The sequence below is a fragment of the Drechmeria coniospora genome, chromosome 02 (assembly GCF_001625195.1).
Source record: "Drechmeria coniospora strain ARSEF 6962 chromosome 02, whole genome shotgun sequence".
Taxonomy (NCBI): domain Eukaryota; kingdom Fungi; phylum Ascomycota; class Sordariomycetes; order Hypocreales; family Ophiocordycipitaceae; genus Drechmeria; species Drechmeria coniospora.
This window is the reverse complement of record NC_054390.1, coordinates 2,413,262-2,436,003: the sequence shown is the minus strand read 5'-3', so window position 1 is coordinate 2,436,003 and position 22,742 is coordinate 2,413,262. Positions and strand designations below refer to the sequence as shown.

The following is a 22,742-nucleotide window of genomic DNA, read 5'->3' as shown; positions in this document are numbered from 1 at the left end:
TTGTGTACTAGCTCACCCCCCTACTACGATGGACGAATACGGCGTTCATCGGAAGGTACCTTCTACCAGGTACTGACAAACGTATGGGCATCCAGCTGCGAGCTCGTACTCTGTTCTCACCATAGTGTTTGGTACACGTGTCAACCGATGACCTCATGTACCATCGGAAGCAGGGCACTCCTCCTACCTGTAGGTCCCCTGGTAGAAATTGTCGCTCAGGTACCTACCTACCTATTACCTAAGTAAGTAGGTACTACCGGAGTAGCTGCTCCAGGTGCCTTGGCAGCACTATATTATACTTACTCCCTATTAGCTGCTGACGCAGATGGAAATCATCGTAGTTGGCGGTGGTTCATTGTGCCTCGAGGCCCCTTTCCTCAGCACAGGGCACCAAAGTTGCAGGCACTGCACCGTACTCCGCAGATGGTGGAGCAAAGGGGACCGCCTGGCTCAGCTGCATGGCCAAAGTCTAGGTGTACACCCATCGACAACCAGGGTGAATCGGACGAGGTGCGTCGACACCCGAGGTAGTTCATGGCTTGGTGCCCATTGCATGCTGCACCACTACAGCAGTTTTCGTAGCACGTTTGAGTTCTTGGCGCGCTGTGCTTAGTAGCTGACGCTAACACTTGCCCGCTCCCCCTCGTACTACTCCTTACCTACATCTACATCCGTCGGCTGCCACGCCGATACCGCCCGCATGTGGGGTACCACTCGCTGCCCTTTTCGCTCTGGGCAATTTGGGCCCAACATGGGTCGGGGTCGGAGTCGGGTTGGGAGCTTTTGCATGTGCACCGCAATGCGACACGACATCTGACTTGACGCCCGTCGACCAGAATCCCTTTCCTTTCTCCTCACTTCCCCTCTCCAGCAGACGGCTCTCTCGTCGATTGCCCATCCCGCTCCATTTTCCTCCCTATCCATCCCCCCCCATCCCCCCGTCGTCGACAGACCGACCGACCGACTGGCGACCAGCTGCTCGTGACGCTCGCTCCCTGAATCCTGCATGGAACCGTGGGCATGTTCTCCATCGCGCTGCGCACGCCCAGCAAACGATGCAGATTAGCTGAGTCGCTGACGACGAGGACCCTTGGTGGTGCCTCCTGCTCCTCGCCTCGTCGCGCCTCGCAGCAGCGCCGCTGGGCGAGCAACCCGACATGGAGGCCGGTATCGGTCTTGGACAAGTATGGCGATCGGCGGATGCCCCCCCCCCCCCCCCCCCCGGAATCTCCTCCGGCCTCGACTGACTCCCTCCTTCCAGCTGGGTTGCCCGAGAGGCTCGGCCCATCAGCCTGCGACAGCTCATGGTGTTCGGTAGGTCCTTGACCGAGTCGCGCATCATCAGCTCCGCCAACTACGTCCGCACCGAACTGCCCGTGAGGTACTCACCCGTCCCATGCATCGACTCGTACGCGATTCCGCCGCCCGCGCTGACACGGCTCCGTAGGATCGCCCATCGTCTGCGGGACATGCAGCAGCTTCCTTACGTCGTCGTCACGAACCCGCACATAAACGATGTCTACAACCTATACTACGACGCCTTCGACTGCCTCCGCAAGCTCAAGGAGGTCAAGTCGCTTGAGGACAACGACCGGCTGTGCGATGTCATTGCTCAGAACCTGAAGAGCCACCTGACGGTCATACCAAAGCTGGCCATGGGAATTCTCGAGTGCGGTGGCCTGATGGATTCGGCGGAGCTCGACAAGTTCATGAACACCATTCTTCGATCCGTGAGTCGCCCGCAGGCAAGCCCTCCGCCCACCTCGTCCACCCTCGCTGACATGGGCACACGCTCCGCCTGCAGCGTATCTCCCGCCGCGTCATCGCTGAGCAGCACCTGTCCCTCACGGAGACGTACAACTCATCTTGCTTCTCGCCGACGGCCAAGCTCTCCGAGTCGGACTTTATCGGCGAAGTCTTCATCAAATGCTCCGCCAAGGATGTCATTGATCGCTGCTCCAGGGCCGTCACCGCCCTCGCTCGCTCCACGAATGGACCCGACGTCCTGATACCTGACGTCAACGTCATCGGCCACCTCAACGCCAGCTTCCCCTACATTCTCAGCCACATCGAGTACATCGTCGGCGAGCTCCTCCGGAACTCGGTCCAAGCGGTCATCGATCGTTGGCAAAAGTCTGCCGAACCGTCCTCGCCCCCGCCGCCCATCGAGGTCACCATATGTGAAGCTCAGGAGCACGTCATCTTCCGCATCTCGGACCGAGGCGGCGGCATTCCCCACAATGAACTTCCCTACCTGTGGTCCTTCAGCAAAGGTCCGCAGAGCCAAAATCTCCTCGAGAACCTCGGACAGGTGCCTCGCATGGCCGCCACCTTGCAGGAGCTCCACGCCGACGACGACGCCGCCCGGGCCGACGTCCAAACACCACCTACCTACCAGTGCTCTCTCTCGTCACTCACGAGCCGACCGCCAAACTTGCGGCTCGGCATCGGCCTTCCCCTGAGCCGCGTGTACGCCGAGTACTGGGCGGGCAGCCTGAACCTGCATAGCCTCGAGGGCTACGGCGTCGATGCCTTCCTGCAGATATCAAGGCTGGGCAACAAGAATGAGCAGCTCACGACGCGAGCTAGCATAGACGCCGTTTGACGGCAACCCGCCATCCCCGGAGGCGTGCTGGCGATCCGAATGGGCCCCCCTTTCTCACGCGCGCCGCATGATGATGCCGAAGGGGCAACGCGGACGAGCCTGGCATGCTGAGCCCATGCTGCATTTCCCCGCCTGACAGCCCGATGCCGACGAGGAAAAGGAACTCGCGAGCATGCGGGTGTGGGCAGGGTTCGGTGGAAGCGACCCCTCCTGCCGGCTTGCATTGCTGCGCTGTGCTTCCGAACTCGTGCGACGTGCTGTCGCTCGCACGAAGTATGTCTTTGTTTTACGTCTTCACTTTGTATCATAGTATTTGACGGCTGCTTCCACCTTGAATCCATGGCGCTGCCCCGCTGGAAGGAATGTGAGACTTTTGTGAGAGAGGAAACTAAACTAAGGCTACATGATCAACAAGCATCCATCACGCGCTCCTGCGTGTTCGAGAAGAACCGTCTGCCGAGGCTGGCCACGTCAAGTAGCAGCAGGATGGAGAAAAAACAGGAAAGAGCGCCTGCGATACTTCACAACCATGGCCCGCGCATCGGCTGGCGGCAGCGCATTATCCCAGCACTCGTAGCGGCTGACGCAAGCATCCACATGGTACCTTCTTTCGTGGTGACGTTCTCGAATACCCTCTCGTCCGACTCCCCAAGTCTCGAAGCGGAGCGACTAGCAAATGAAACAATGACGGGCTGTCCAACATCAACTTGGCTCGCCGGCGCCGAGGCGTCCGGCTCAGCGACGGCCGTGGCTGCGAACGGCGCTGCCCTGCATCGACTCGAGCTCCGTCTCGAGCTGCTTGATCTGGGCGTGGGTCTGCTCGAGATCCTTGTTGAGGCGGTCGCGCTCGGCGATGAGCTTCTGCTCCCACTGTCGGAACCGTTGCTCCTCGATCTTGACCTGCTCGGTGAAACGCTTTCGCAGAGCCTCCTCCTCCTCCTTGAACTTGGGGTTGTCCAGCTTTCTGGGGCGAGCCTCGCCGAACTTGCGCGTCTCCATCTGCTGGGCACGGTAGGCCTCGTAGTGCAGCTCCTCGGTGGTGTGGATGAGATCGAGCATGTGGGTTCGGATCAGGATGGAGCGCAGCTTCTTGAAGTCGCAGTGGTCCTCGTTCTCGACCTCGGCGACGCCCCACGAGTATTGCCGGCCCTTGACGATGCGGCCGTCGCTCGTCTTGACGTCCTTCTCGGAGCCGATGACGGCAAAGGGCATGGCGGCCATCAAGCTGCGGGCGTGCTGGGCGGCAGCCTCGTCGTCGTCCTCGATCGGCGGTTGGTAGATCTTGATGTTCTGGGCCTCGATGACGGAGATGATCTGGAGATCGATTAGCGGTCATCTCGGGCTGACGGGACGGGCCTCGCCTACTCTTTGCTTGAACCTAGCCAGGTCAGCCGGGCTCAGCGTGTCGGCTTTGGCGATGACGGGAATCAGGTTGACGCGGGAGCAGAGGCGCTTCATGACCTCGATATCCAAGGGCTTGAGCGTGTGGCCCGTAGGGCGGATGAAGTAGAGGCAGGCGTGGACGCGGAGGTCGATCTTGTCCTGCCGGCGCGGCTGCTGCTCCTGAAGCATGTACGACTCGTGCTGGTCGTCGAGGAATTCGATGATGGGCATCCAGGAGTCACGGTTGTTGACGTAGTCACCGAAGCCGGGCGTGTCGATGACGGTGAGACGGACTGGAGTGCGTCGGAAGGGCGCCGTTAGCAAGGGTCCACGTCGGGAGCGGGCGTCGTGGGCGGCGGTGACATACCCTTGAAAAACTTCTCCTCCAGTTCGGCCTTGGTGATCTCAATCTCGACCGTCTTGTCGACTTGCTTCTGGTGACGCTTTCGGTGGTCCGCATAGTTCTTGATGGTTGTGGAAAAGAGTGTGTTGATAAAGGTCGTCTTGCCCAAACCAGACTCGCCGGCAACCTGCCCGACGGTCAGCGGTTGGTTACCCCTCTCCCAACAAGAAAACAAGATGAGGGGGAGGTGTGATACGCCGGCGGTGCCGGTCGGCGAGCGACGAGTCGGAATCGGGCGTGATACATACCATGATGGTGAAGCCGGCACCGCGTTTGGCGACAATCTTGTGTCGCTGGTTGGGTAGATTGGCAATGCCAATCGGCGAGGCGCTTTCCGCAGCCGCAGGAGCCATCTTACGCGACTTTTGAGAAGGGTAAGAGGATTAAATGATAAAGACGGTCGGGCGACTTCCGTCGTCGCTTGCGAGTCGAATCGATGAAGGCGAGGCCTCGGGCGTTTGTGATGGGTAGGTCCGGAGCCGGCAAGGCGCTGTGGTGGATGTGCGATGCAGATGCAGATGCTGCCCTTCAGGGGAATTCAAATAGGAAATGGACGGATGGATGGTTGGATTGGGTACTTGGACCTGCTAGGGGACGTACGAGCAGCCTGTCCGTCTGGTTCATACAAGGGCGGGTCGTGGCTACCAATTTTGCTGTTGCCCTGGCTCGTTGGCTGAACTGAGACTAGCCTGTTGGTCGGAGTGAGTGCGTTGGGGGCAGCCCGTTCCTTAGTTCTACGCTCTTTGCCGCGTTGACAAAGTGTGCGGGCACGCGCTGGATGCCGTGACTTCGTGCTTGCATGCGCCTTGGCCCAAGTGGGACTAGCGACCAGGCGCAGGATTAATTATCTGCCGGTTGCTTCCTCCTGATTCGTCGTCGGCCGGGATTACTTGACCAGGCTGTTGCTGTAGAAAAATGCGACCTGTCGCTTATCGATAAGACGAGGGGATCGGCCCCAGCTAGAATTTTGGCAGTCCCTCCAAGAAGTCCTTTGACGACGTCGTTGTATCATGGCCTAGTAGCCCGTCCGTAGCTGACAATGAAGACTGACTTCAAGGTATGAGGCCCCGAATCGATGTGTAATTGGCAAAGGGTTTGGGCGCCCTGCTAACACCACGCGGCGATGGGCAGTTCTCGAACTTGCTGGGCACCGTCTACTGCCAGGGCAACTTGCTATTCAGCCCCGATGGCACCCATCTCTTCTCGCCTGTGGGCAACCGGGTGACGGTCTTTGACCTGGTCGAGTACGTGCTCTGGCGAAACGAGAGAATCGGATAGGAAAGCACCATCCCTGACCGAGAATCCCTTCCAGGAACAAATCATACACTCTTCCCTTTGCACACCGCAAGAACATCTCGAGATTAGGACTTACTCCACGGGGCAACATTCTCCTTACCGTCGACGAGGACGGCCACGCGATCCTCACGAATGTCCTCCGTCGCATCTCCATCTACCACTTCTCCTTCGGATCGCCGGTCACAGCGCTCTCCTTTTCCCCGTCCGGCAAGCACTTTGTCATCGGCCTGGGCCGCATCACCGAAGTCTGGCACGTGCCTTCGACGCCCGACTCCAACCTCGACGGTGAGCTTGAATTCGCACCCTTTGTGAGGCACCACAGACACACCGGGCACTTTGATACCGTGCGGCACATCGAATGGTCGAGCGATTCGAGGTTCTTCCTCACATCCTCGAGCGACCTGACGGCAAGGATATGGAGCGTGGACCCGGAGGAAGGCTTCACGCCGACTGTGCTTTCGGGGCACAAGCAGGCCGTCGTGGGCGCTTGGTTCTCCGAAAACCAAGAAATCATCTACACGGCTAGCCAGGATGGCGCCGTCTTCGAATGGCGCTACGTGAAGCCCATCAACGATGAGATGAGAGACGAAGAGGACGACGACGAATCCAACATGCGATGGCGAATCGTCGAGAGGCACTACTTTATGCAGGGAAGTGCCCATGTCCAATGCGCCGCATTCCACGCACAAACAAACCTGTTGGTCGCCGGTTTCTCCAACGGCACCTTTGGCCTGTACGAAATGCCCGACTTCAACAACATCCACAAGCTCAGCATATCACAAAACGACATCGACTTCGTAACGATCAACAAGACCGGAGAGTGGCTGGCGTTTGGCGCCTCCAATCTGGGCCAACTGCTCGTCTGGGAGTGGCAGTCGGAGTCGTACATCCTCAAGCAGCAAGGCCATTTTGACTCGATGAACTCGCTTACCTACTCTCCCGACGGCCATCGAATCGTGACGACGGCCGACGATGGCAAGATCAAAGTCTGGGACATCGAATCCGGCTTTTGCATCGTCACCTTTACCGAGCACACGAGTGGCGTCACCGGCTGCGAGTTTGCGAAAAAGGGCAACGTCCTCTTCACATCCAGTCTTGACGGCTCCATTCGGGCTTGGGATCTCATCCGCTACAGAAATTTCCGCACCTTCACGGCGCCGACTCGACTGTCCTTCTCCTGCATGGCCGTCGACCCGAGCGGAGAGGTCGTCGCGGCAGGATCTCTCAACTCGTTCGACATACACATCTGGTCGGTCCAGACCGGCCAGCTGCTGGACCAGTTGTCTGGGCACGAAGGCCCCGTCTCCGCTTTGGCCTTTGCGCCAAACGGCAGCTCCCTCGTCAGCGGCAGCTGGGATCGCACGGCGCGAATCTGGTCCATCTTCGACCGGACGCAAACGAGCGAGCCGCTTCAGCTCCAGGCAGACGTCTTGGATATCGCCGTCCGACCCGATTCTTTGCAGCTGGCCATCTCGACCCTCGATGGACAGCTTACGTTTTGGTCCCTGTCGGACGCCGAACAGGTGGCAGGGTTGGATGGTCGACGCGACGTGTCCGGCGGCCGATCACACACGGACCGACGGACTGCCGCCAACGTGGCTGGGACGAAGAGCTTCAACTCGATCCGGTACAGCATGGACGGTAGCTGCCTGCTTGCCGGCGGCAACAGCAAATACATTTGCCTCTACTCGGTCACGACCATGGTCCTTCTCAAGAAGTTTACCGTCAGCGTCAACCTGTCGCTGTCAGGCACGCAAGAGTTCCTCAACAGCAAGCTTCTGACGGAGGCCGGCCCCACGGCGGCGCTGGATGACGAGGATGGCAAGGGCACGGACATGGGCTTGCCAGGATCGAAGCGTGGTGATCCCTCGGCGAGAAAGAAGCTGCCGGCCGTTCGTGTGAACGGCATCGGCTTCTCGCCTTCCGGCACGGCATTCTGCGCCGCCTCTACGGAGGGTCTGCTCATCTACAGCCTGGACACGACGGTCGCGTTTGACCCCTTCGACCTGAGCATGGAGATTACGCCGGCGTCGACGCTGAACGTGCTGGAGAACGAAGGCGACTACCTCAAGGCGCTGGTCATGGCGTTTCGCCTCAACGAGGCCGGGCTGGTCAAGCGAGTGTTCCAGGCCGTCCCGCCGGCCGACATCCCGCTCGTCGTGGCCGACCTACCGACGGTCTACGTGTCGCGGCTGTTGCGTTTCGTCGCCGCGCAGACGGAAGAGTCACCCCACATCGAGTTCTGCCTCGTGTGGATCAAGGCTCTGGTTGACAAGCACGGCGCGTGGCTGACGGCCAACCGAGGCAAGGTGAACGTTGAGCTGCGGCTGATCTCGCGCGCCATCTCTCAGATGAGGGACGAGATCAGGAGGCTAGCCGACGAGAATGTGTACATGGTAGATTATCTGCTGGGCCAAGCCGGCAAGCAGACGCAAAAAGAGATCGACGGGCCCGGCCAGTCGAGGGAGCGCTCAACGAGGATCGATCTGGGTGCAGAGAATGATGAAGCGGATGGGGGGTCGGATGAGGACGAGTGGATTGGATTAGACTAGCTTGGCTCGAAAAATGTCAATTCAATACCCGGAAATCTTGCTTCCCATTAGGGTTTGCGCCGCCTCGTGTCCGGTTCGGGTGTTTCGCGACCTTGATGCGAGTTGTCGAGCGTCGGTCATTGGAGGAGGCCCTACAGGCCTGCTTGCACTACTCTCTCCTCGGGGATGCCCGTCCAGGCCTCCTTAAACCCGGCAGAACGAATCCACTGTGATGGCTGGCCGTGGACGCTCCCTAGGAGCATGTACATGAGCTTGAGCCATTCGTCGTCATTCCGAATCCTCAGCCAGGGCCTGCTCTGCCAGGGGCGGGAGACTTCTTGGGCGAGGAGGAGCGAGCGGACGACTTTGATGAGGTGACCGTCGTCGACGATGTCACGGAAGCAAGGAATGAGGTCGCGCGGGTGGGAGACGACGGGTAGCTGTAGACTGTCGGGGGGCGTGTAGGAGCGTACGGCATCGACGGCGAGGGGGGGTGCGCCGCGGGCGAGGTACTGGACGCAGTCCATGCGCATCTTCCATTCAAGCATGCGAACCTTGGCGCGGAGGGGGACCCAGTCGTAGGCGTTGACTGTGAGGAAGAAGGGAGACGAGTTTACGTGATGGCTGGTGCCTTTGGTCAGCGATTCGGTTTCGGCGTACAGGAGGGAGGCAGGAGCAGCGGCGGGGGAGGCTCGCTCGTGATGGGTACCGACATGAGGAAAAAGTCGAGCTTGGGAATGTGAGGAGGGTTCGAGACGGCCGCGGCGGCGGCAATGTAGACGGCCGTGTGAAACATCTCGGCCGTCCGCTCCTCGAGCTCCTCAGGCTTGACTCGGATCTGAGCCATCAGAGCGACGACGTCGTCGCGGGCGCGGGCTAAGACGCCGTCGTAGATGCGATTTGGGTCCTCCCACCGTGCACTCGTCGCGAGTTTCGGGTTGCTCGCCCGGACCGTCTCGCACATGTCGACGACGGAAGATCGGTTCGCGGGGAAGGGGCCCTTGGCGGCGACGTCGTCGACCTCGGTCATCAGCTGGCCGATGCGGGCCTCGTGAACGGCGGCTTGGGCAAGACCCTCGGCCACCACGGCTGGCTGCTCCCACTCGAGGCCGTACATGAGCTGGATCATGGGATGCAGGAAGCCGCTGTAGAGGCGCCCGAGCATGTCAACACCCTTGGGGGTGTCGTCGAACAGGAACTCCTTGACGACGGCCTGCCAGCCACGCTGCTGGATCTCGCTCTGGAAGAAGGCGAGGAAGTCGGAATAGTGCTTGCCGAGGCCGAGGTACTTGTGGGCGTGGGCGGACCAGTCACTCCGGAGTTCGGCGAGGGCGGCCGGGTGCTGCTTCATGGCCTTGATCTGGTAGGATGCGTTGGTGTCGAAGGCGGTCTGGAGGTGAGCGGGGGTGGCACCGGTGCCGTAGAGGGCGAGGAGGTGGTGGGGGATCTGGTGGCTCGTCAGGTGAAGTTCTCTTCCCTCCCTCTCTCCTTACTACGATCTGCTCATGCGGCGCGGTGGCATACGTGATTATGGAAGCCCTCTGCGTTGAAGAAAACGTGGTGTCGCTGGTTTCCAGCACGTTAGCCAGCTGCTCATGCTCCACGGGGGTTGCCGCGCCATCCATCTGGACCGTCCACCAACCTCGAGGTCCTTCTGGAGCAGCTCGGTGACCTTGGCAGCGGCGGCTGCGTCCTGCTCCAAGCGGAGAAGTCCCGTGTCCTGCGGACGAACGAGGATCTGATACGGCGTGGCCATGCTCGCGGCGGGGAGGGAGTACGGGCGCTGATGCTGGCGATGGTGCTGGTGCCGTCCGACGAGCGGTAGGTTCGTGCAGGTCGCAATTATCCGTTTCGGAGCGATGGGCAGCGTGCAGCTTGGCCGCAGCAGTCGCATAGGAAAGGATGGCCAGGGAGGGGGGAGACGGAGAGGAGAATAGAATGAGACGAGTGAGAAGCAGAGTGCCGAAAGAGGTTTGGCATGGTCTCTTCGACACACCCGCCAGGTTCTTCCTTGCTTTTATTGGCGACGATGGACCCCCTCGAATGCGGCACGACGGGCTGGAGGAGCTGCAAGAGCGGCAGATGCATCAGAGCAGTGCTGGGGGTTTGCTGCCTTGCAAGTACGTTCGTCGGGGTTCGGGTACCTTGACACGAGGGGCGCAATTGGATGGATGAATATAGCGCTGACAAATACAGTGACACCGAAGTCCGACGGGCGGCCAGTTGGTTGCGCGGTTGATTGCAAAGCAATGCGGCGAGATTGACCGCTTCAGTACGGAAAACCTCAGGTTCCGATTCCGCATGCCACAGCCTGAAGGGAGTGGAGGTCTGATGTCGTCATAGCTAGGTGGACTCGGCACACACCAAGCGGCCCGTGACCTCCATTTGCTCGCCTTAGCTGTAATAACCTGCAGTAAGTACATGTCCATATTCAGGTTACACTACCGTACCCCCAGTGAGACGATGCACGCTGGCAGACTCCACCAGCACCAAGAACTTGTTCGATCTGGTGGTCTTCAGCATCCTCTGCGAGCCATTCTTTGACGCTCTTCATGGACCATGACTGACGCAAATGAAGAAAAATCCTACGACATATGCACCGATGTTTGCGTACCTACTTTTATAGGAATTCATACATATCTGAGCCAAAATGCGATGAATGCTGTGCAACGTACAAAGCAAGTGCATCTTACGGAGCAATAACTGCAGTCCTTATACGCATATACATACTTATACTCGTACATGTACTATCGTAGCTCCTGGATGCGTCATACTCGGATGCGTCGAGTTTCGTCGCTCGAAATGGTAATCAGAATGGATATTCAGAAAGGGTATTCAGAGAGGGTATCCAGAAAAGGGATTCATCAAGGGCATTCATGAGCGACACAAAAAGGGATGAACCAACTTCGGCTTGAGGGGGTATCAGCAATCTTTATTCACCATCCAGTTCGCTCGCTCGCTTCTCGCGGCGACCGGACAGACCCAGACCATAGCCATCTACTTCCATCGTATCATAACGTCGCGTAGAATATTCATCCTCTGCCGAGAAAACAGACCGCTCAATTCCACATAAGCCGCGGAGAGCCTGACTTGTTTCGCTCGCTCGTGCTTCTCCCGCAACACCACTTACTCGTCGTTGGCATCGTTCATCTCGTCGTCCGACTCGAACTCCATGTCACTGATGGCGTCCAACTCCTGGGCTTGGACTGCGCGGCACCGTCAGCTTCGTCGTTCGCCCCCATCTACTTCTCGGACGCCGAAGTCGGGCTCACGCCGCAGGGGGGGGGGGGGGGGGGACTCACTAAAGTACTTCATGGCACCGGGCCACAGATCCTCGGCAATCGACACGGCGAGATCGTCGGCGGTCGGGAAGATTTCGAATTCGTACTCGTCGTCATTGAAATCCTCGTCCTCTTCCTCGACGACCTCCTTGCCCTCCTTGCGAGCCTTGCGCTTCTCCTGCTCAGCCTTGAAGGCCTCGCGGTCCTCCTCGACCGAGATGTCGCGGCCGCGGTAACCGAAGAAGGTGAAGAAACTGGCGCCGTCAACGCCCGTGTTGTCGATGAACTCCTTCAGCTTCTTCTTCGCCTCCGTCTCCTCCTCGCTCTTGCCCGCCTTGTCCTCCTCCCAGACCTTCATGACAAGGTCGAGGGCGCCACCAGTCAGGTCCTTGTCGGCCGACTTCCACTTGATCTCGACCGGGTCCGAGACGAGACCGGCCCAGCCATCCTTGGCACGGCGGTACCAGAACTTCTTCTCGAGCGTCGTGTTCTCGAAGTGGTCGTTGGCCGCAAATTCGAACTTGATGGCGATGCTGCGAGGGTCGCCCTCGGGCAGCTCGAAGCGCTCGACTGACAGCGACTTGAGAGAGCCGATGAGGAGGGAGGCGTCGGTGGGCTGGATGTACTCGTCGATTTCCGGCGGCGACTGCTCGAAGACGAGAGGCCAGAAGGTGGGGATCTGTGCGATAATCTTGTCACGCTTGGCGTAGAGGTCCTTGGTGAGCTTATCCTGATAGCGGACTGGACAAGGCAAGCTTCGTCAGCGAATCTGCTCGCAAGGAAGACAGGACGCGAGGCGCGCGCGGGGAGGGGAAGGGGCGAGGCGGTGAGAGCCCGAGGGTCAGGGTGGGAGAGCATGGCGAGAGGGTCGGGGCGAGAGGGTCGGGGCGAGAGTGAGTGAGTCTAGAAACCCTAGGGTGCGAGCATGGACGACGATTCTGCACGTGCACCGGAGGGGAAATGGGTGATATATGGCAGACGTACTCAGCTCCATATCTGCCTCCTCGAAGTCATCTTCAATGTCCTCCAGCTGCTCGTAGGAGATGGGGCAATCGAGATCCTTGGCCGACATTTTGACGTGTGTGCGGGTGTAAGTGCGAGTGCGTGCAAGGTGTATATAGGATGCTTTGCTTTCAAGGAGGAGAATGCGTGAGGAAAGATGAAGGCGATGCAATGGGGAGAGGAGGGGCGCACGGCGGCCAAAGCGGGCAAGGAGCCCTTTTCTTATACTCACGCCTCGAGGATGGGTGAACGTGATCCCGTGGCAACGACAACAGCTGCAAGAACAACAACAGTAACAACGGCAACCAAGGACCGGAAAACTCTGCCAAGGCCCCGGAAAAAAAATGGACACAACCCAGAGCTGTCCGGGGGTTGTTTTCTTTACCGGTTCGGCATCCGCCGCAGAGGTTCCCAAACGCTTGCGCTCCACGGTGTATGGTGGAGAGGAAGGCCTTAGTTTGGCTTAGTTTTTTCCTCTTTCCGAGTTGCCAGGGACGGCGCACGAGGCGGTACCTGTAGCAGGTGCACACTTGCACGCTGGCCCATGTACATGTCCAGAGTAAGTACTGTACTTAAGTACTTAAGTACGGCAGTTGTGGGGTGAATATGTTGGTGGGGTGAATGGGACTCAGTATGAAGGGACCCCTGTTTTACAATTTTTTTGTCGACGTGCCACCGCCATTCAGTCGAGCAATGTTCCAGTTCCAACCCACCAGCCGCGAGAGATCACCTGGGTGAATGCTGTACAGGTAGATACCGAGGAGTACTTGGTACGGGGTCTGGATTGGGCACGGAGCACGGGTATCGCCTTCGTATTTGGAGCGTATGAGGTTGGTGATTCATAATTTGTTTATTCAGTTCGTTCCAAGGCCAAGGATGAAAACCCCTCCATGGCTGGGGACGAAGTACAAGTACTACCTACAGTAAGTAGGTCTTCATGCACTGTACTTAGTACAGTAAGTACGGAGTTCAGTACAGTACAGTACTTGAAAGTACTGTAAGAGTAAGTCCAGTACACGTAAGTACAACAAAGTCCACTGTGAGTGAACAACGACTCCACCTAATTGTACAACTGTGTACGGAGTACGGAGTACAAGTACATGTACAGTAGGTGTAAGTAAGTACTGTACTGTACGGAGTACGGAGTACTTACTGTACTCCGTAGGTGTACAAGTAATTACTTGTAAGTACTGTACGTGCTTGTTCTATAATAATTGTACAATACTTACTTACGGAGTACTCCGTACATGTACATGTAATTAATACAGATACTGTACTTACTCCGTAGTGTGTAAGTACAGTATAGAGTACTCCGTACGCCCACACCAAAACTACTGTGGGGGCGAAGGTAATATTTATCCCGCTATTACGGAGTAGAAGTTACCCTTCATTATTGTCAACGTGGGGAAGGTCCTACACTACTACTTAAGTACTGACGTAAGTACTTACAAGGCGTGATAAAGGCATACTTATACTTACTTGCTTGTATTCCACGTACCAAAGTATGCATGTACTTACTTTACATTTACAACTACTTACAAGTAATTAAGTGGTGTACGATTAAGTGGAGGAGTTGTAGCAACTAATAGAGCAAGTATGCGAGTACTTCGTACCAGCATTGTCATATGCAACTACAGCAAGTACGTACCTTACCTAGCATAGTGAGCAATGCAGCTGTACTCCTCCAGTTACCGAGCAAGTGCTTACTAGTATTAGTCCGTACAGTGGTAGAAAGGCAGCAGTAGCTTTGGTGCTCCTAGCCCGAGCCATATTATATTCAGGACTGATGCGAAAGGCCCATTGCTGTGCTTTCAGTTCCGCTTGTATTTTGCTCGGCCTCTGTTTATCCACCCCAACACTGGATTGACTGGACAATGACGGACCAACTTGCACACGCCACATTACGAACCTCATATCCTGGGCAGCAGTACTCCATACATATCTGCCCTTGTTATATCCGACGGTTCGAAATCCGTGTGTCTAATCTTCATACGAAACAGCCGCCTTCCCTGTACTATAACCCTTTCGTTGGACGCATGCCCTCGGATTGCAGCAAAGGCTTCATTCCATGCGCAAGTAGGTAATAAATGTCGGCTTGAACAGCCAACGAAAGTAAAGGCTTTCCCCAGCCCGACTTTTGCTATACCGTAGATATCATCCATCCATCTGTGGGCTATGGCTATTAACATGCTTGCGCATACACCCACCTGAGGTACCTAGGTTCCCGTTCGAATCTACACTTTGTACTTCCGTACCCGTCCGCACCGTCCATGCCACGTCTGCTCATCATGATGCCCCAAAATCACTACATTCCTCACTTCATCCAAGTTGGCTCCTGTAGCTACACCGGCTGATCCGGTATTCTTTGTTCTCGCATAAAATACTTCCGCCATTCCCGGCCTATATTATAGCACCACCTGCCACCCCCAGCTGGGTCTTGGCCATGGAAAAAGCCGCTGTCCGCAAGATCCCTCTCGAGGTCGCCGTCTTTTCGCCCGAGAGCGCCCTCGTCGCGCAGGAGCATGGAGCCTCGCGCGTTGAGCTCAACGCTCGCCGCTCGTATGCCGCCGGCGGCCTCACACCATCGCTCGCTGACATTCGCCTCCTCCGCACTGAGCCCCGAAAGCTCGCCATTCCCCTTCGCCTCATGATTCGTCCTCGTGGACCACCTCTTGAAAGCAGCCGCCCCGATTTTGTCTACTCCGCTCAAGAGCTTGCCGATATGATTGCCTCCATTCATCAGTTCAAGGAGAGTGGGCTCCTGTGTCCGGACGATGGAGATGGCTTCGTTTTTGGCGCCGTCAAGGTGATGGACAATGGCGAGCCGGGAAAAATGAACGACGTCGGCGGCACCTGCATCGGCACCGGCATCGACATAGACGACACCGTATGCAACGTCCTTGTCGAAGCCTCCAAACCTTTCCATTGTGTATTCCATCGCGCCTTTGACCCCATCGCCGCGGCTGGGCGCGCCGTCGAGGGTGCACGGAAGCTCCGTGCACTAGGCTTCGATACCCTTCTCACCGCCGGCGGCGTCGATGGCGGATGCTGCCAACGCGACAACCTCGATACCATCGACCACCTATGCCACCACCTTTCCGGTGCGCTAACCGTCGTTGCGGGAGGCGGGCTGCGCTGCCACAACCTTGGTCGTGCCACCAAGCTGCTGACCACGTACGGGGCCGAGGCCGTTTGGTTCCACACCGCCGCCGTCAAGGTCGCCGATGACGTCGTGACCGAAGAGCTCGATACCGAGGAACTCGATAACCTGATTGCCATTCTGAGGCAGACTACTCAGCCCTAGAAGGACCTACCCGGATCGACCACAATGCCCATCTCCAGGCGCTCACGCTCTCCTTCCTATTCCCAATTCCTGGTAGCTAAATCGAGTGCCAGTTTGGCATCATGCTGGAACGCATCTTGCACTGCGTACGCATTGTTTGTGGGTTCGTTTTCGAGCACGACGAAAGTCGCAAGCTGCTGCTCAGTCCTCCCGCAGGTATTGGGTTCCGCCCGGTGAAAGCAAAAGGCCATGACGAGGGAAGGACGAGCGCTACGACCAGCATATTAATCATGTATATTCCCTACACCAAATGATATACCAATACCCTACTGCAGCGAGCCTAGCCTGTCACGCCGTTATCTTTTTTGTAGAAGAAACAAAGACATCATGCCATCGCGTCGTCATCATCATCCTACCGATACAGGTATTCTTCGTCTACTTCTTCTTCTTCATCTTCTTCTCCCATGGCTCCCACGCACGCTCACGCAGCACTCTTGGCAGGTCTATCCGAGCATCCCTTCTTGTACTCGCGTGCCAGGCCCAGGCAGTTCGCAATCTTGTAGAAAATCTCGACGTTGTTGAAGGTGCCCCCAAACGTCTCCTGGCAGGGTCCCATGGCGAAGATGGGCACGTCCGTCAGCGAGTGGACGCCGACGGGCTCCGTGACGGGCAGGGAGCCGTTGATGACGATGCCCCTAGGCGCGTCCTTGGGATTGACGTAATACTCGTCGTTGACCTTGACGGTAGCCTCACGGGGGCCATCTTTGTGCACCTTGTAGTCCTCGCGGCGGTCCGGGGCAGCGCCGACACCGCCGGCGATGGCGTAGCGCGGCTCCCAGTTGACGGGGAAGTTGGTGCCGGTGCCGTACTCGACACCCTTGGCCCTTTGCGTGTACTGCGAGAGGCCGGACCTGTCGTAGACGCCGATGGCCCTGCGCTTCGCGCGCTCGTCGTCCTGGTGGCTGAGGTAGTCGGTGTCGGCAGCACCCCAAACGCTGGTACGTAGTGTTGGCATCTTCCGAAGCATACCGAGCGGGAAATTGGGGACAAGGGGGGGAGGACTTACTCAAAGCCATGGCCGTGGTCGGCAGTGACAACGATGAGCGTGTCCTTGAGGGCATCGAGCTCCTCGAGCTTCTTGACGGTGGCACGGACGGTGTCGTCTAGCTCGAGCAAATCACCGAGGGCTCGGTCGTAGTCCAGAGCGTGCATCTGCTTGTCGACGGAGGCAGCCTCGGACATGAGGAAGAAGCCCTTGTCGCCACCGCGCTTATGCAGAATCTCGACTGCCTTGAGGGTCATGTCCTTGAGCCCCGGCAGGTCGAGAGCAGGCTCCTTGCCACCCTTCGGGTCATTCTTGAACTTGTTGAGGTTGTCCGTGTAAATGTTGCGGTCGAGCCAGACGGGGAGGTTGCTCTGGCAGAAGACGCCAAGGGCGCGTTTGCTGGGGTCAACCTTGAGGAGAGACGTTTTATTCATACTGATGGTGTAACCCCTTTTGGCGAACTCGGCATAGTAGTCCTGGCCCTTGTAGGAACCCTTGCCGGGGAAGAATTGCTCTGCACCACCGCCGAAGTAAACGTCAGGCCCGCCATGGTTGGTCCAGCTGTAGTTGGTCAGGCTGTTGAGGGCCTGGTCGATGAGCGGAGCGTACTCCCAGCGATGGCGGGAGTGGCCGGTGAGGGCGATGGGTGTGGCATCGGCCAAGAGGGCGGTCGAGACGGCGCCCCAAGCGCCGCGCTGGAAGAATTCATTAGCACTCTGCTCTCACTCTCACTCTCACTCTCTCGGCAGCTAGGGGGATCGGTAGAGGGCCCTACGTGAATACGGCGGAAGATTTCGACAATGGTCTCGACCTTGGGATCATCAAATGGATCGGGAGAAGAATCGGCGTACACACTGGTTTCCGACGGCACAGTCAGCTCAAGCAAGTCCAGTGCTTCGTTGCACGCCCACTCGTGAGAATGTGCAGCTGGGTGAGGAGAGGAGGAGGAGCTCAGAGCGCAGGAGAAGATTTCTTACCCGAGGGCGCTGACAGTGCTCTTGTGGCCCGAGTACAGAGCCGAAGCCGAGTTGGCGGAGTCGGTCATGAAGCTGTCGATGGAGTGGGTCATCTGGTGACCGAGGACAGGGAACTCGTCCATCTTCATGAGCGTCTGATACTTGCCGTTGACGCTCTTGTGCCCTAGCAGACGTGCGGCGGTGATCTGTGGGCGTCACTCAAGATCAGCCGCGACATCGCTGATTATCCGGCGCGGGTGAGGATGAGGGTGAGGGTACTCTACCATGTTGGTCGTCATGCCGTCGCCGATGAAGAATATCACATTCTTCGCCTTTCTCTCCTTCTGGAGAGGGCGTACCGTCCACTCAGCCGTCGTCTTCTCGCCGCCATAGTACTCGAGCGTGACGGTGTACTTGCCCGGCTCGCTGAGCGACAGCTTGCGGTAGGCCTTGGAGGCGACATTGACGACCGAAGGCGACTTGCTGTCCTCGGCGTACAAGTCCTCGTACCACTGGAACTTCCACTTCTCCAGCTTGGGCTCCTCGAGGCCGAAGACGTCGGCGAAGAAGCGAGCCTTCTCGCCGTCCTTGGCGATCGTCACCTTGAACTTCTCGTCGGGCTTGCCATCGTGAGCGGCCTCGGAGCCGTTGACGGGTGCGTGAACCTCGACGCGGAGGTCAAAGAGCTGTCCGGGCAGGAAGTCGCTCTGGTCGGGAGGCAGGATGCAGCCGAGAGTCGGGCATGTGCCAAGACGCTGATAGGTTTGGGCCGAGACGGCGGAGAAGGAGGCAGCGACGACGACGGCGAGGGAGAGCTTCGGGAGCATCTTGACCGTTGGTCGTGTGCCAGATGAATGGTGGCGGATGACGGAAGAAGACGCGAGGCGGAGGGGGAATCAGCTCAGATGGGAGCACAAGGTTGGCTGGCACTTGCCGGCTGCCGCCAGGTGGACAAGGACAGAGGAGAGGAAGCTCTCGAGGCAGGCGCGAGGAGGAGGAGGAGGAGGAAGAGGAGGAGGGGGAGGAGGACTCGAGGCCAACTTCATGCGACATCCTGTCGGCCATTGGGCGAGTACATATACATACATACGACTTATACACTAGGGCGTGTCAGTGTATGTGTAGAGATATGTCTCCAACCCGATGGTACGCCGACTCTGCCCTCCGCAAATGACCCTGAACCAGGTGAGACCGGTGATCGTGCCTGAGATGCGATGGTTGTACCCGTACAGGTACATCTACTCCGTAGGTATCTGTACTCGGGTGACCAAGAATCCCCGCAGCGAGAAACATGTACACCTACGCGGTGCTCGTAGGTGTACGTGCATCGATCGTATCTGAGGTTGGATGGATGGGCATGCACTACGGGAGTGCCAGAGGAACCGGCATCCACTCCCCCAACCCGAAACCAGCTGTCTGCTGCCTGCGGTGCAATGACAGTGGGTACCAGGTATGGAAGCCTGATGGATGGGTGCCAGAACAGGCATGTTCCACTGGCCAAGACACTAATAATGTACTGTACATGCACTTTAATTGAGTATGTATAAGTACTTGCGCACTTAAGTACAGTACACCTAGGCCAGGGTCTTGGACCGGACGAAAAAAAAAAAACGCCAAGATGGCGTCAAGGCGCTGATGACTGTAAGTAGTAGTACTGTACATACAGCGCACGTGTGCTCCATCCATGTATCCCGTAATACAATGACATCCATAAAGATGTACTCCGTACTCTGTAAGTACACCTACTTTCTTTGGTGCTCATGAAGAATGAATTCAAGTACTTGTAGCACATACGCCTAACAGGTACTTATAGCTGCTCCTACACCACACGCACACCTACATGCACTCCTTCTCGTACAGAAACAAGGAATTCGTTCGCTGGTATGCTCGTTAACCCTCGTATACCGTAGACACGGGAAGCTGCTCGTGTGTACTGTATCCCTATGACAGTGGAATATGTACCTGCATGTACAGAAAAAACCACACATGTACGTACAGTACAACTCTGTGGTCCGTGTTCGAATACGGAGGACGGAGCCCTTGTGCGGAGTTCTGTACGGAGTATGGAGTAGTTGCGACATATTCAGCTTATCCCTCAGGTGGCGGGCTGGAAGGCAAGCCTCGAGTTGGCTTGTCAATGCACGGACTTTCCCGCCTCGTGTGCGTATACCAACCTCCCATTGGCCATGAGTATTATATGTTCAATGTGCGCAGTAGGTGAGTACAGCATGCTGTACATGTATGTATGACATTGTAAGTAAGTACGAAGCAAATACGGAGTACATGGACATGTATTACAGAGTTCGACGTATGATATCAGAGAAGCAGCAATAGTAATACTTCTGTACTCCGTACATGTACTCCGGTAAACTACACACAAGTACTGTACTTGTCGAGTCGGTGTTGTTAGTGCACGTAAGTATGCACATCCACTACTTGTGCGAGGCGCAGCCATAGTTGCAATTGCCTTACATGTACATGTACGGAGTACATGCAGGTACTTTTTATTCAAAGTAATCGCCATGGATCTTCTCTTCCGAGGTGAATGCAAGTACGGATACTGCACGAGCACGAGGTGATGGAAGTTTGCGGTAGCCGGTGACACATCCTTGTCCCAACCGGCTGGCTGGGAATCCCCAGAATGATGACAGGTGCCTAGTTCAATTGGCAGGTAAGTGTAAGTACATGCATGTACGGAGTGCTTACGTAGTTGTGCTTACTTTACGGTGTAATTATTAATTACTGTACATGTACGGAGTACTTTCGGAGCACGCCCGTACTCATACCTGGGCTATTGGTCCCGACTGAGCTAGATTCTCCATGTCAACTATAAGAGAATTAAACATTCAATCGGCCAGGCGCACTAGGCGAGGTCGTATTCGTGACCAGGTTGTTGTACGAGATGCCCCATGCGAGACCTCGGCTGCCGCTGCGCAACAAAAGGCACCCAGACATAGGGCTTCCAAGTCCCCTCGCCAAGCTGTCCACCCACTATCATCGAACTCGGCCGATGGCCAAGGAATACGGGGGAAGCCTGAAAGGGCAAGTCATTGCACATGTACGCGCACTTGTGCGCGCCAGTATACACGGCGAGTCCCACCTCGTTGGAGGGGCATCTTCAGTGCAACGTCGTCATGGACGATGTCGACCAGCCAGCCACACGGCATCTCGTCTCACGCATGTGCTGTGCGAACAAGCGCAGCGACGCTCGTGGCACGGCTCCGCCGTCGACAGGTTCCGCCGCCGCCACCATGACTACCCCATGTGTCCAAGCGGTTCGTGGCAATTGGCACCGGCCGTCGTGCGCTTGCAACGACGCAATATCCGTGCATGCGTGCCTGGCTGCATTAGCACATATCCATCGCTGCCGGTCGGCCCTCCATCTGACGGCGAATTCTTGGACTACGCACTCTCCACCTCGACAGGCACCGCCGTATCAACAGCCTGGGTGTTGAGATCCGTCCAGCCTGCCTTGTTCGCCTTGCCCTGCCCCGCCTCGCTCTTGAAATGGTAGCCCCGTGCCCGCGGCCTCTCGCCCGTCCCTTCTGGCAGCTCGGGCTCGTATGCGGCCAGAAATCTCTTCCTAGCGTCTTCGAATTCCGGAAGACCCTTGGCAAGCATCCGGCGCACGCCGCAAAAGAACTCGTCCACGACATGGTGGTTGTGCATCTGCAGCAGGTTCCAACCGAGCATTTCCTTGGCGTTGAGCAGGTGATGCACGTAGGCGCGGTGGTGGTGCCTGCAGGCGTAGCACTGGCAGCCGTCGGACAAGGGGCTGAGCGATGTGCTAAGCTCCGGCGACCACATGTCGACGCCGAGGGGCCGAGGGCTCTCCGTCGCCGAGGGAGGGAAAGAGAAGCCGAGTGCCACACCCGAGTCGGACACGCTGTTGACGAAAGGGACGACGCAGAGGTCGACTCCCAGGGACACTTGTCGCAACACATCGTGCGGCGTCTCGGGAGGGTGCATCGACAGCTTCGGCAGCGGTGTCAGCGAAGGGTAGCACGTAAGCTCCGGCAAGAGACTCGCGTCGTACACGGCCAGGCCGGAGAGCGAGTCTGTGACATCCTCGGCGAGGTGCCGGAGGTAGTCCCACTGGATAGGATGTTCGACCGGCAGCACGGCGGCGAAGAGAGACACGCCCAGCTGATCCAGCCGATCCCTCCCTTGAAAATGACGCAGAAATTCGTCCAGCCAGTCCTCGGTGCGCTCGACCATCTTTCTGAGCTTCTTGGAAGCCGGCGTAGGGCTTGTATGAAGCCCGTCCGCCAGGGGAACGACTACGTCCGGTCGCAGAGCCTCCACGGCAGACGCGTACTGCGGGACCGTGACGGTTGCGAAACCGGTCGAGGTGAAGAGGGAGACCGATTTGGCACCATTCCCCAACGGCGTCGTCACCGACGGGCAGCGTCTGGCGCCAAGTATCGTCGTCCTGTCCGCCGGCATGGCCGTAAAGCTGTGCAGCCTGCGCTCTTCAACGCTCGGGGTCTTGTACACGGGCGGTTCCTTTTTCTCGACGACTAAACCCATGTCAGCACACGGCTACTTATGCTCGACGAGGAGGTGCTAGGCATACAATCCTCCAGGGCCAGGTAGGCTGCTCCCACGGACGAGTGCTTGCCCCAGTTATCAGGTGTGAGGTGCGGCACCGCTCCGCGAGATGCGACGGCGGTGAAATTTGGTGTGTCAATCGCTCGTCTGCCGGCAAAGCAGAGCCGGCCAAGACGGGCGGTGCAGCCATCGGTGGCAGAAGAGCTCAGTATTTCAAACACTTTGCGGGCCGCCATGTTGTCTTGAAGCCCGTTCTCGGTCATCTTGACATGTCTGATTCTACGTTCAGGCGCGACTGTCCATGCGGGGGAAGGGGGGGTGCAGAAGGAATCCGTTGCGAGTCTTGCGTAAATTCTTATGATGAATGATGTCTCGGAAACACGGGGCTATCAGGTCAGCTTGTGCG

At 57.6% G+C, this 22,742-nt stretch overlaps 8 protein-coding genes across 8 annotated transcripts; 3 read left to right on the top strand and 5 right to left on the bottom strand.

Moving 5' to 3' along the window:
* Nucleotides 1-1,020: 1,020 nt before the first annotated feature.
* DCS_03799 (uncharacterized protein) lies at nt 1,021-2,605 on the top strand (the record flags this gene model as incomplete). Its single annotated transcript, XM_040801112.1, has 3 exons — nt 1,021-1,184; nt 1,262-1,730; nt 1,805-2,605. The coding sequence occupies 3 exons, from the start codon at nt 1,021-1,023 to the stop codon at nt 2,603-2,605; spliced, it is 1,434 nt and encodes a 477-aa protein (XP_040656145.1).
* Nucleotides 2,606-3,340: 735 nt separating this feature from the next.
* On the bottom strand, nt 3,341-4,744 carry DCS_03798 (cell division control protein 12; the record flags this gene model as incomplete). The annotated part of the gene is made up of 4 exons (XM_040801111.1): nt 3,341-3,919; nt 3,971-4,281; nt 4,356-4,518; nt 4,640-4,744. The coding sequence occupies 4 exons, from the start codon at nt 4,742-4,744 to the stop codon at nt 3,341-3,343; spliced, it is 1,158 nt and encodes a 385-aa protein (XP_040656144.1).
* A 686-nt stretch (nt 4,745-5,430) lies between these two features.
* DCS_03797 (Periodic tryptophan protein 2) lies at nt 5,431-8,239 on the top strand (the record flags this gene model as incomplete). Its single annotated transcript, XM_040801110.1, has 3 exons — nt 5,431-5,448; nt 5,523-5,635; nt 5,704-8,239. 3 exons carry the CDS (start codon nt 5,431-5,433, stop codon nt 8,237-8,239), a joined length of 2,667 nt encoding a protein of 888 aa, XP_040656143.1.
* Nucleotides 8,240-8,370: 131 nt separating this feature from the next.
* DCS_03796 (HypA protein) lies at nt 8,371-9,974 on the bottom strand (the record flags this gene model as incomplete). The annotated part of the gene is made up of 4 exons (XM_040801109.1): nt 8,371-8,807; nt 8,879-9,665; nt 9,743-9,784; nt 9,861-9,974. The coding sequence occupies 4 exons, from the start codon at nt 9,972-9,974 to the stop codon at nt 8,371-8,373; spliced, it is 1,380 nt and encodes a 459-aa protein (XP_040656142.1).
* A 1,370-nt stretch (nt 9,975-11,344) lies between these two features.
* Nucleotides 11,345-12,571, bottom strand: DCS_03795 (putative nucleosome assembly protein C36B7.08c; the record flags this gene model as incomplete). Its single annotated transcript, XM_040801108.1, has 3 exons — nt 11,345-11,424; nt 11,521-12,240; nt 12,484-12,571. 3 exons carry the CDS (start codon nt 12,569-12,571, stop codon nt 11,345-11,347), a joined length of 888 nt encoding a protein of 295 aa, XP_040656141.1.
* A 2,577-nt stretch (nt 12,572-15,148) lies between these two features.
* On the top strand, nt 15,149-15,805 carry DCS_03794 (uncharacterized protein; the record flags this gene model as incomplete). The annotated part of the gene is made up of 2 exons (XM_040801107.1): nt 15,149-15,388; nt 15,494-15,805. 2 exons carry the CDS (start codon nt 15,149-15,151, stop codon nt 15,803-15,805), a joined length of 552 nt encoding a protein of 183 aa, XP_040656140.1.
* Nucleotides 15,806-16,265: 460 nt separating this feature from the next.
* Nucleotides 16,266-18,612, bottom strand: DCS_03793 (protein tyrosine phosphatase; the record flags this gene model as incomplete). The annotated part of the gene is made up of 5 exons (XM_040801106.1): nt 16,266-16,779; nt 16,851-17,524; nt 17,605-17,683; nt 17,807-17,991; nt 18,070-18,612. 5 exons carry the CDS (start codon nt 18,610-18,612, stop codon nt 16,266-16,268), a joined length of 1,995 nt encoding a protein of 664 aa, XP_040656139.1.
* A 2,575-nt stretch (nt 18,613-21,187) lies between these two features.
* Nucleotides 21,188-22,599, bottom strand: DCS_03792 (tRNA-guanine transglycosylase family protein; the record flags this gene model as incomplete). Its single annotated transcript, XM_040801105.1, has 2 exons — nt 21,188-22,305; nt 22,362-22,599. 2 exons carry the CDS (start codon nt 22,597-22,599, stop codon nt 21,188-21,190), a joined length of 1,356 nt encoding a protein of 451 aa, XP_040656138.1.
* Nucleotides 22,600-22,742: the final 143 nt, after the last annotated feature.